This window comes from Tyto alba, unplaced genomic scaffold (genome assembly GCF_018691265.1).
Source record: "Tyto alba isolate M040663 unplaced genomic scaffold, T.alba_DEE_v4.0 Super-Scaffold_22, whole genome shotgun sequence".
Lineage (NCBI taxonomy): Eukaryota > Metazoa > Chordata > Aves > Strigiformes > Tytonidae > Tyto > Tyto alba.
In genome coordinates this window covers 9,179,020-9,192,360 of record NW_024881296.1, presented here as the reverse complement: position 1 = coordinate 9,192,360, position 13,341 = coordinate 9,179,020, and the positions used below count along the sequence as shown (strand labels likewise).

General features: G+C 36.6%; 1 protein-coding gene across 7 annotated transcripts in view; it reads right to left on the bottom strand.

Annotated features, from left to right (window-relative positions):
* Window positions 1-13,341, bottom strand: part of RYR2 (ryanodine receptor 2) — a 430,624-nt gene that overhangs the window by 237,001 nt on the left and 180,282 nt on the right. For all 7 annotated transcript variants that reach the window (XM_033008863.2, XM_042795831.1, XM_042795834.1 and 4 more), the window contains 2 exons: window positions 11,953-12,052; window positions 8,419-8,515 (listed from right to left, as the gene is read on the bottom strand). In XM_033008863.2, coding sequence (XP_032864754.2) covers window positions 8,419-8,515; window positions 11,953-12,052 — 197 coding nt within the window. The remainder of the gene's footprint in view (window positions 1-8,418; window positions 8,516-11,952; window positions 12,053-13,341) is intronic.

Sequence of the window (13,341 nt, the reverse complement as noted above, 5' to 3'; positions counted from 1 at the left end):
AAAAATGTGGCCAAAGAAAAAGCTTAAATTAATCTGGATATTTAATTTTTAAGTTGGTTTCTTGTTGCTTTTCAGGGATGAAGCTCTTTCTCACAGTGGAAACCCTGAAGCTGTCACCAGTTTCTCAGTCTCAGTACTCTTTTGAAGCTAACTTTGGATAACACACAGCAGTTGGGTCTGTAATTTTAAACATCTAAAAAAAACACCCATTGTGAACTTGAAAGAATGGCTTTTCATGGGTGAAGCAGCTTTCTTTTATGTGACTGACCATCCATTATTTTCTTTCTCTGTTCTTTCAAAGGGGAGCTATTAGTCTTGGAATGGTCATGTAAGATGAGAAAATGAGAAAGAGATAGAGGGGAAGAAATCCCAAATAAAAACATGCAATTTCTTTACCAAAGGAAATAAAAAGATTCCTGGGGTTGTCTCTTATTTCCCTATGAATTAATGGGTAGAGAAGCAAAAGAGGGAGTGAAGGCAGAAAGACAGTGAGAGCACTGCAAGGACAAAAGTCAAAAAGGCAGCAGCAAAGCCTCAGCAACAGAATAACTAACAGCAATCTAGAGAGGGACTGAGAAAAAGCTGGGGACTGGAGGACTAGGGATCAAGGGTCTCTACAAAGAAGCAAAAGGAGAAGCCCAGAGACTGGGTCAAGGATGAAGCAGCAAGGCTTTGTATGGCCAGGAAAGAAGATACATTTTACAAAAAAACAAGATGGCACAAAGCACTAGAATAATGTGTATGCTCTTGTCTCTTTAGCTAGGTATTGTCGTCTTTACAGAAAAGACAGTAAAGAAAAGGTGGCTTCGAATAAGAGGCATTGAAGGGCGGGTCACTTTGCCTTTACCATAACAGCACACATACTAGCCACTGCTCCAGAGCAGCTGAATAAATTCATAACCTAGACCATCTCATATGTTTTTATTCTAAGAAATCTAAAGTTCAGTTTTAACTCCTTTCATTAAACTAAATGTAGTAAACTGCTCTGAGACTGCTCAAACCAGCTGCCTTAGTACTTGCTCTGTATAAAAACATTATTTGATAGGATGCACTTAATTTCTTTTTATATACTCTTGACAAGTTTGGTGCTGAAAAGGAAGCATGATTCTTAGCATTTTAATCCTTCCTGAAATTGACACTGATAAGCCATGTCACATACTGGTCTTACTAGGTCAAATGAAACATTGCTTTTAATGACATGTGAATAACCCATAAAAATTATCTGATTATCAATGAGTTCCTACAGATTTACACTGATAAGATGAAAAAAAAAATATTTCAAGTTGCAAGGTGCACAGATGATACACATTATTTGCCAAACAGTAGAGAAAACCTGTGCATTACAAAACCATATTATGAAATTATAAGTACTGTAAATTCACGAGGAAAGTACCAATAACAGCATGTACAAATAACCACTTTTATTTGAACTGAAAATACTTATAAGGAATTCAGAACCTCTGAGAATTTTCAGTTCCTCTTTACTATAAACCTTAATCTAGTTGATTAGTTGGTGCAATGGAGTAATTTTTTTGTCTGACCTATGACTGCAAGTTAAATTGAAAACATCATTCTTTTCCTGACTACATCGTTAATCTATTTAATTCCCCTTAATATAAACAGTCACTAGAGCTGGAACTTGCCACCCAATTTGCCCCACAGCGCTCAGGCTGTAATTACAGCACCACTGACAGAGCAACCTCCATGCCACGCCCCCCCCTACACCACGCCCCCCCCTCCACACCACGCCCCCCTCCATGCCACGCCCCCACGGGCAAGCGATTGGAGTGGGCCCTCGCTTGCTAATTAACCCCTAACCCTCCTTCTGACTTTCCCAGGTGGGATGGAGAGGCAAAGCGACTGTAAACGTCAAAAAGAAGCCTTGATGCCTGAATCTCTAATTATAATAATGAATTAATTACACAGGTTTGAAATAGACTACCACGTATCAAAGTCACTGGAGAATCATTATTGAATTCATATTCTTAATAAGGTATTGCTGAGCAGAGAGAAGGAAATCATTTCAGTGAAATTCACTGACTACAAATGGGCATTAAATGAGGTTAAAACAAATTACATTAAATGACAGTGTTTTGATACAGCTGTGGTAGTCTTGGTTCAAGAACCTGTAAATCCTAAATTCCTTAGCAACGAAATAATGGAGTAAAACTCAGTAGCTTGAAATGAATCAGGGCACCATAAATATGGCATAAATAACATAACAATATTGTACCTGGCTTATACACAAATTAGTAAAACCAAGTAAGATGTCAAAGTTCAAGTTAAAGAAATTGTTCCACTCCCTTCAGTGACAGCCAAGGCTGTTCTGTTTTTAATCCGAAAAAATCAATCGCTAAAGAGCTCTATGGATTTTTTCAAATTAATTTATAAAAGCACAACCATTACTATTCAAGGCTTGTGAGTTGTTTTGGGCTTGAGGGAAAGGTTATTGATTTATATTCAGTGCAAACTTTCTGAGTTTACATTTCAGTAATAAATAATCCTTCACACACGCGAGATCCCTGCCCTTCTGGGTTACAAAAGACCTCGCTAGTTCATAATGTCATGTCACAGAGTGTATTTTGACTTTCTAAAGAGAATGGCACAGAAGGGAATGTGAAAAGGAGCTGGGATTGCCTAAGTCACATTGATTTTGACTTTCATCACTTTAAAACCCTGTCTATCCATTTCCGAGACTAACACTAAATGTTCAACATAATTTACAAAAGCCTTAATGTAATATGTTTAACCCAGAGAAACTCTCAAAGGCAGGAATGACAAAACTGCTTCTGGAATTTGGCCACACATACACAGTCCCTCACAAAGGCCTGGTCTGACTGGATGGTTTGAGAAACTGGAATCTGTTTCACCTCAAGCGATACTTTGCAAAAGCTGGGAGCCCTTTGCTCTGTCTCACAGGTGATTTCTTTCTGTAATGATATATTTTTGAAGGGTCCAAATTGCACTGCAGTTATCACTTTAAAATACGTATTGCAAATCTCCAATTAGTTGCAATGGCAACATTCATGGCCACCTTCTACACTGGGAACTGTGAATATTCACAGTCTTACTCCTGGGTAGACTTAAAATTCTAAAAGAATATGAATGATGGTGGTATAACAAAGAGCAAGCATCACAACCCAACCAAAAAAAAAAAACAAAAAAAAAAAAAACAAACAACCAAACAAATAATTTTGAAGACATACTTCCACTGTTTTGGGGGTGGATTAGTTTTGGGGGACTAAGTAAAAAAAAAAAAAAAAAAAATAATCAAACCACCAACCAAAACTGCAAAGTAATCCAAAACTCTATAGTCATGCAAAGTACTGTATTAATAATTAGCTGACATTTTTACAAGAAAATAAAAATGACATGCATAATACAATGTCAAAACCGTAAAATAATTCCTCTTAATTGAACAGTAAAAAAGGGGAAGATGTTGACTGATTCAACTGTGATGGGGAAAAAAATCAGCTTGTTTATTACAATACCTTAAAAAACTTTGCTGCATAACCTGAATTTATTATGAATCTCTTGCAAAAATTTTTAATTAAAAGTGAAACAATGATAAACAATTTCACAGAAGTACTTCAGTGTATACCTGCTCTAAATACCAACTTCAACCATAAGTAGTATAATTTTTTTCATTCCTTTATTATTATAAATTCACAAGTGAAGATTCAATAACATAATTACCAAATAAGGGTTTAAAAAAATAAATAAAAAAGAAAATAAGAATGTTACAGTTTCAACAGGAAAAGATGCCAAATGAAAGCATCAAGGTACCTGTAATACAAACAGTAATTTAAATCTTATTCTGGATAATCATATCCAACCCCCCGCCTAGAAAAGAAGTATTTAAAATTATTATCAAATTTCTCATGTATGAAAGAGGAGGAAAAGGGTGGGAAAGGAAATCATGCAATCACTTACTTAAAAAAAAAAAAAATAACCCAATGAAACCTCTGGGGATCTGCCTCCTTCTCACACACACAACTGACAGAGCACTTCTATCAGCTCATATGATGGGAGCCAGGACACAAATTATGCGGGCAGAGAGCTGAGGAAAAGGAGTCAAGATAAACACAGACTCCCAGCTACTGTGCTGCTGCTGAAGTTTCCCCTGGCTCTGAAGATAATCAGAGCAATCACCAGAAAACCAAGCTGATTACACTACACCTTCTCTTATATATCTGTACCTGTATTTATTTTTTAATCTACCTGGAAATGCTTCTGAAATGTGAAGAGCTACAGAAACAACACTGCACATTTAAATCTAGCTTGCTATGAATAACTAGGGCATTTTAAATAATGAAAACATGGTTTAAGGAGTCTATGCACAATGCTTTAGGCACCATCCTTAAACCAGCAACATACTTAACTAGAATGCGCATTAAATTATATTTAGTTCTGTGAAATTACACATACTTAGCCTTCTGCCTGTTCCTTTTTTGTTCTTTATCTGTGTCAGAGTGAGTACCAGGGTCAGGCCATTCTGCCTGTGGTGTTTAAAAGCAATACCGCTGTTTTTTTCTAGTGTAATATCAAGTAAACCAACATATTACCACAAATACCTATTTGCACTCTTTCCAACTGGAATGATTTTTAATTACAAAGCAAACTAAGTCTAGTGACTTCAGGGAGCATCTACCTGAAACTGCTTTCCAAGAAAAAGTACATTTCTGAGTGGATAGGAGCCCCCCAGCCTAGAGATTTCTGTGTGGTGAATAAGACACTACAATTATTAAATCTTGTTTTAATGTTGCTGTTTCCAGCTAGATATTTGGGGGTGGGGGGTGGAGGGGTGGAAATAGTTCAGGCAGTAAAATCCTCTTTTACTATTTTTCTTGAGTTACTACTGCAAAAATCTCTTTAAATAAGTTTTCTGAGTCTCCCACTACACAAATAGTCAAAGTAGTCTTAAACTATTAATAGTTCAGAGATGTAATCTTTGAATAACATCCCACTGCTGTTCCACCAAGAGCCAAGTATCACTACGTAAAAAGCAGCATTAGCAGAGACAACTCAAGATTTCTCAGCACTTTTCACCAAATTCAGCTAGATAGCAGCAGCAGACCAGTTCTCCAAGATACCATCATCACTGGGAATTTAAATGCGCCAAGACACGGCAGCCCTGGCAGCTGGTGGTCCAAGCACTCGGTGCCTTCATACGCCTGCATCTGCTGCTGCTGGGGCAGAAGGTACGCACCTCTGAGCTGACCCAGTGCCAGGAGGGAGCAGCCTGCAGCCCCGTGACAGCTCCCCCTCCTTCCAGAATTGAGGGGCCGTGGCCAGAACACAGTACGGAGTGGGCTGTGCCTGACAGAACCGACGCTACAGCTATCCATTACCGGCCAAAGGAGCTTTCTGGGTCTCAGCTCTTGGAGGGAGGGATCAAAATCATCCTCCTAACCAGGCTCTCACCTTGGCCAAACACCTGCTTAGTCTGCATCAAAACTTGGCCCTGAACGTTGCCCTTTTTCCATCGCTCACTGTGCAGTTGCATCTCACCACTCCATACCAAAGTCCCTCTTCCAAAAATACAATGACTTCACTCAACCTCCTAGTGATCGCGGTAGCACAATTTAAGGACCACATGGAGGGAAACACAAACTCAACAATTAAGCAAGGAAACACAGTATTCATTCGAGAAAACTTGTGAGAAACAGAAGAGAATTTTATAAGCTTTTTATGACTATTTCTGCCACTGTAACGGGTCTCTTCCAGTACAGATTTGGATGACCTTGCCTCAGAGGAAGCGTTGGTAGGTATTGTAATCATGAATACAGTATCTGCACTGTCACTGTATCGTAGGTCTCCACTGTACTAAATGCTGTTCCACGGGAGTATAAGCAGCTTGAGAACATGTTGTATTTTTGACTTCTGGTAATCTTTGAAAAGCTTTTATAGTCAAATTTATGTAACTGTATCAGTGCTCTAAGAATAGAGAAAAACAGCAGTTATTTTTAGAAACTGCCTAGCAGGATCCTTCATAACGATTTATTCATTCCCAGGATTAGGTACCAGGTGACATTATAGAATAAAACTGTTATTTTAGGACTGTCTGATCTTTTATTTAGTTGAAAAGACATAAAGAGGAGGACTGTGCAGAAAAATAAAAATGAGATAGAAGAATTCGCAAGTCACAACAGAGATGGAACTTCTCAGTGTTCCTTTATGCTGCCATTCTGCAACAGAGCTGCTCTTCAGGCATATGCTGGAACAAAGCAAACCAAGCACAGACACAATAACCTATCACCAGACTATTTCAAAAGGCAATAGAAGGATAATATGGAATTATTATACTCCAAATATACAATACTTTACCATGCTTTATGTGCAAAAGTTATGGATCTTAAATTAAAATGAAAGAGAAAATTATTTTTTTACAATTTCCTACCTGCCAAAATTATCCATAGTTTTTTAATATAATTCTACCAGCAGTTAAATACCACCCATCAAAATAAGGTATGCATACATATTGAACACCAAAAGTAGCCACAAATTATCCTTTTAGATATTAATTTGAAGAGTCAAGAGTCCTAAAGAGAGATAGGAGTATAGACATTTTAAGTGATAACTAAATTCACTGATAATTTAAGAGGAGAAAGTATGGGACATAAAGCGATAATATCCACAAAATTAAAAATAAACATGGATTATATTCTAGGTTTTTTAGCAAAAATAATTTTAAATATTTCAGAAAAACAACAGAATAGCTTCAGAAGAGAAGAATATAAAAAAAAAAAATCAAACTTATTTTTATTCTGTTTATTAGAGAAAGCTCCAGAACAACAAGAAAATTTCAGAAGATCAAATCTGTTTTTTATGAAGCACTGAGAAGCAATGTTTCTCAGTATTGGTTTCAGGAAATAGAAAGACAATGACATAGGTACTATTTGTTCTCTACTAGCTCTGCTTCTTTTGGGGTACTAGATGCATAGGGGAAAGGCAGAAACTGCAGAAAGAACAATGTTTTGGTCTGTTTACAGCACAGTTCTTAAGAAATGAACACTATTCTTCCTGTGTTATAGGACACAGATATATCATGTGAATGTACAAGCAGATCAAATACATTTTTTCTTAACTTGCAACTTCACGCTGCTTTATTGTGGTTCATATATAATGTTAGTCTTGTTGAAAAGAGATATTTTTAGTGTGTTCTTAAGCATTAAATTTCATTACTGAAGTGCTTGATCATCCTATAACTCTGCAATTACACTGCAACAATTTTTAACATCAATTTTGCAGGATTTAGACTGAAGTAAGAGCAAACACTATAGGATTATATTTATTTATCATATTTGCATCACTTTCAGGCTGAGGATAATATTGGCAGCAATAAACTCCAAGCTGTAGTGGATCTATCACATCGTAATTAAAATTAAAACATGAATTGATCACATTTTAAGTCTCGGCAATTTGAAATATCTTCCGTGTTCAAAAACTACTTCCTTGTCTAAAAATGAGAAATAGCCAGGAAGGGATGGTTAGCAGCTATATAAGAAAACTCTGAAATTTTTCTCATTAATATTTGAAAATTCATAGGAGATTTTTACTATATTTTATGAGATCTTCCAGAGTCTTGTTCTTATCTTTACAAATAAGAATAAAATAGAATAAAAAATACATTTCTATTTGCAAACCAAGAAAACTCATTTGGAAATGAATGAATAGCACTTTCTTTGTCATGTAAATGAAGCTACCCAATATGCTGCATTAAACAGGTTATTCCAAAATCAACATTATCATTTAGCAATATTCAGGCTGAAGGTAGGAATAAATCGTATGACACTTCCCTACTGAAAAGAAGCTTAGGGCATATTTTATTAGAGCAAAAAAACAGGACTTTGATTCACCCACATAATCACTCCACTGAGACATGCCACTTCCATTGCCAGTATTCTCACCATTTGGATTTAGTAGTTCACTGAGAGAGACATATACCGAGCTGTCATCACTTCTCTACTTCCATTCTGGGATTCCTTTAGTCAAAAAAATAGCCATAAAGACCCAGTTTACCATGACAGATACACTCGAGATCAGTACCCAGACTAGTAGCCTTGAAGGACTGGACAGAAACCTTAACATACCCTATCCTGAGGAATTTTTTGTGTTTATAGAAAAAAACAGCAGTAAAGAAACCAACACATTTCATTCACATTGTTTTTAAGTCAGCAAAGATGACAGTAAATTATCAAAAATCACTATTGCTTTTACACCTGCTAATTGAAATCAGACTGGAACAATACTGAAAAGAAAATCAAAGAGGCTCATGTCCAAAGTCCATCTCAACAATATTACTTCTTATGAGTAAGACATCTCACCACAATATCCTTCAAAAATCTGTACTATCAGTGACACCTAATATTAATTCAGCAACATTCATTTTTATTCTCTTATAAGTTGGAAACCTACCTTCTTTGTTCTTCTCCATGTTCACCTGAAGGAACTGTCAAACATTCATCCATGTGACCATGCAATAACCTCAGAACATCTCCTCCTATCAGATACCCTTGAATAAAGAGAGAAAATCAAGTGCATTTGTCTGAATGCAGCAACACGTAAAACTATAGTTCAAACTGTGATAAATACTATCAGCTTTATTTCATTTTTTTCTGTTGGTATTTTATGCTACTTTAAAGAGAGTCAGAAGAAGAGGAAGATATCTCGTACCCTGAGGGCCCAGCTGAACATTGCTGAGTGAGAAAAGTTCCAAGTGAGCAAGTAGAAGAGGGTGGATCGGGAGAAAGACAGCCACAGGCAGGGGATTCTACAGTTAGTGCAGCTCAGAAAAAGATCGATCCAATAGAAAGAAGGACACAAATCCTTCCCTTCTAGATTACAACAGAAAAAGTGGGAGACTCTTCCATTTTACCTAATCGCTTTTAGATTTAAGTTAAGGACTCCAGTTTACATACGAAGAAAACAAAGATTGATTTAGTTAACTTTTAAATCCTTTTTGGTGTCTTTGCAAGTTTTCTGTGAGAAAAACTTCTGGGAAGACCCACTATAAACTCTACTTGACTTAAAATTCCCAATGTACAATCACAATTTATTTGGATTCTAAAGGAAAACTCCTATACTGCCTATACCTCCCTTGGACATGCAGGTTCAAAGACAAACACTTGGCCCTACAGTGTACAGATACAGATATATGAGTTCACGAACTAAGGCACAGAGCACACATGTAGCATCACAGTATTTGAAGAGCCAGGACATTGCATCCAGAAACTGAAAATAAGACCATAATTCTAATCAGTAAAGATATTCAAATATAGACACTTTTTCATCAGTCTTTTTGCATCAGAGATGTGACATTAAAAAGAAATAAATTTTTATGTTATCCTACAAATATTGTATTATAATCTAATAGCTGAAGAATACTAAGACTTAGATTTTATGTGCAATTCAATTGTAATTTTTCAGTTTGACAAGCTAAACAAACATTTTTTTGTTTCCTAAACTCATCTTCCCTTCTTGCTAAAACTGGTTAATATCAAGCTCTGCATTTGAACAGGATGTGGTAATATAATTCCTTAGGTTTAGTGTTATAACAAAAATATTTTTTGAAAAATATATATTATTGGAATAATATTTTGAAATTATGTCTATATTAACACGTAATGAAGTAATACAGATCTGTACAGGGAAATTGTGTTGAAGACCCAACAGTCACAGTGTACACATTTCACAAACTACAGGGAATCTTTTTCCTGAATATATATCAGGGAATATTTCAGGATATATTTTATAAACCTTTAAAATCAATATTAGATTAATATATACACATCAAATTTTAGCATTGAATTTTTAAGTTCTTGATTTTGACACAGAGGGATATGTCCAGGTAACAGCAGTTACGTATATTAATTTTTACATGGCCCTGCATCAATATAATTCTGGAGCTGTTCTGTGCTGAGTAGCTTTTTGGGTCTTCTTGTTTTCATTTATTTTGTTCTACGGCACCCCCCATCCACTTCACAATACAGAATTAGCAGAATTACTTGATCTGACTCTAAAGCTTTGACTAAACAGATTGACTTAAACGGATTTCTGCATAAGACAGTTCTGCAGAAATGCATGTAAAAAGGAATAATTTTCTTTTAACTGCCTCCAATACCCTAGTTCATTTTACAGACTATTTTTCCATTATTTTCACTTCAAAGTAATTTCATTTAACTGAAGTGTTTCACTTATTAATCTGTTTTTAATGGGAAGGTTTGATTAAGAGAAGGTATTATAGTGTAGTTATTCCTACACACTAATGTTTTGCTTATGATGACAAAGCATTTTGCAGATACTAACAAAATTAGCTTTATTTTCCTCTTCCCCCTTTTTGAGGTAATTTTCTCCAGTTTGGCTACAGTTTTACTGAGGCATATAGAGTAAGGTCTTACACACTAAGTGTCAGATTCACTCTCCCTTCACAAGACAACTTTGATTACAGGAACACTGGCCGGTTTTCCTTGAATAAGGCCTTTGCTCTAATTCTTTCTGACACCAGCCCGTTGATCTTCTCTAGAAAGGACATAGCTTAACAAAGTTAACGTCTATACCTGATAAAAGTGAAAATGGAAAGGCATAGCAACAAAGAACAAGCAAATACGCAGAGAAATGCACATCTGTTAAAATTATATTACATCATTTTCGCACAGTTTCCTGTGGGTATGAGTGCAGAACGTGACACTGTACACTGCCACTGCAGACCTCTGCTTCCCAATCAGCCAGGCAGGTCTCACCAGTGAGGTTCGTCAACCAGAGGGATGTGGCACAGCACAAATTTGGGTCACAGCTAGTAAACTGTACTGGGGTTATTAACATGAATGCCACACCAGTGCTGCCAGAAGTGGGAGGACAAGGAGAATGGAGTTTATAGGAAGGAGTAACAAGCTGATGAGGAGAAGGTTTTCTCTCATCAACAGAAAGGTTTTCTCCATAAGGTTTAGGACACTGTTAAGTAATGCACTAGCATTTTTTCAACAACGGATTGCAGTAGAAACCACGTCAGAGAATCTGAATGTGCAGAATGATTCTCTAAAAACACAGTGAGTATATAGAAAGGAGGTATTGGCAATGCTGTCCCTGAAATTCAAATGAGCAAAGCTGCAAGAGCATTCCACAACTGTCTTTTAAAATATGCCAGATAAAAAGAACTGATGTGAAAAATCAGTGTATTGCCTTTTCAAAAAATAGTACTCAAAAATCACAGGGAGTAAAGGACCTGCAGCATTAACCTTCTTAAGGTTCTATTACAATACCTACTCAAAACAATTATTCTGTAGCAAACTAGAAATCATTAGGCTTTGCATCGTGACAGACTTTTCAGAAAAAAACAACTGTTTTTTTCTTCTCTGTGGAACCAGCATGGCATAAATTCAGGGTTCCTTGTCCTTTCATGTCAGAAACTGCATTAAAAAACCCCTTCCTAATTCCTAAAAAAAACCTAAATTTTGAAAGTTGTTCTAGCCTGTATCTTTCTGTCTTTTCCCTCCTTCTGGTTTTCTTCCCATCCATATGCTCCCTAGGAAAGCATTCCCAGTCTTAAGATTTCACATCCTGCTTCCAGTCCTCTTGCTCATTTTTTACTCAGTCTCAGGAATATGTAACCGTGACTGCATAAATCATAAATCAGATTAATCTGAGATAATATTTTAAAACAGGACCAAAAGCCATTAAAAAAAAAAAAAAAAAAAGTTATGAATGTTATCATACCTTTGGCAAAATAAGATTTGAATGAGCTTTTCGGTATTTAGGAAAAATTATGTAGAAAACTAACAGTGTAACTTTCAGTATAACTTCCCCTGTGTTTTCAGAACATTAGTAGATATATTGATTGGATTGAATGTTTACATAAGAGAAACCCACTCCCATACTTGGCAGAATAATTTGATTTTTCAGATATTTCATTTACAATCAGTCTTTCAATAATTAAAGTTGAGTCTATCTTACCTTGAGCAACTTCACTTCCTGAACTTATTGGTGCTACACTCCAGAGCGTCTGCTGGAAGGCTGCATCAACATGTAAGCTACCATTGCCATAAGAGAGATGCTAAAACCAGGAAAGAGAGAGGCTTTTATCTGGGGTTAATTAAAATTCTCATTACAATATAGAATAATAGTATCAAACATTCTTCTGTTTCCTTCATACATAAATTTTTCCTATTGACTGTATAAGTAAACACAAAGTCAGACCTGGGTACCCTTCAAGGCACATTAGAAATAAAGCTGGAATAATAACAGCATATTTGCCTCAGAGACATACATAAATGTCCCAGAACAGTCAGTTGTTTGGGGTCTTAGACCACAGCAAACACTCTGAAGAACTGATTATACAGTGCTGTGGGGTTTTTTCACTGGTGTTCTTCCTTCTATACACAATGGGATTTTCCACAAACTGAATACTGGGATGCGACATTAATCTGTATTTCAAATGTAACTCACCACTTTCTTGTGGACCACTGTCTTCCTAAAACTGCCATCAGATCAAAGAAATCAAGTAATCGACTTTGTAAGGCACTTCAGAGAATTCCCAAAATATATTCTTGCACAAAGATTTCAGGATTCAAGCAAATCTGAAATTATCTTTCCCTGAAAGGCCTGCTTCCTACCTAAGCATTCAACGGATGCTCTTCTTTTACTCTGTTACTCCCTATCTTCTGACAATGTTGCAGGTCTTTACAGTGAGTGCCACGGGTGCTTTCCCTTCACAGAACTCTGTGCGTGTGGGTATCAACCATGCAAAAGACAATAATGGCAAGGGAGGTAGATTCTGAATGACATGCACAGAGCTCTTCTGTCTTCTTGCCTGCACATCTTCTAGGTGTACAGCAGTACAAGAAATAGAGCATCAGCTCATTTAGAAGGGTCCCATAACAGCTAATGACATACCACCTAAGAGATCTCACAAAAGCCATGTTTCCACTGCACCGGTGTCATTCGGCACACATAATGGAGGATGTTCAATGAACAAACTGCACTTCACCTCTTATTTTCATTGTACTGCTGTTACATTATTTAGTCAATGTCAGACCAGGCTGAGAGATTATAATCCCCAGCACACCTCCAGTCCCATTCCTGCCCTGTGGGCCTTCATTTTATTAGGCTTCCTTTGAGGTCACTACACAGGTTCCAGTTAGGGACAATGACCAATTCAACTAGTACGGTGAAGCAAGAATACTACTTTTTGAGGAAAACATATCGTTCAGGGTAGACAGAATGGGAAGAGGATAACTCCTCTGTCATTTACATCTGCCATCAACAGAGCACTTCTTGTAACTGTGTGCTTTGTACGTGTTAATGAACTTCTTTTCACACACAATGGTATCAACTGAATTAGTG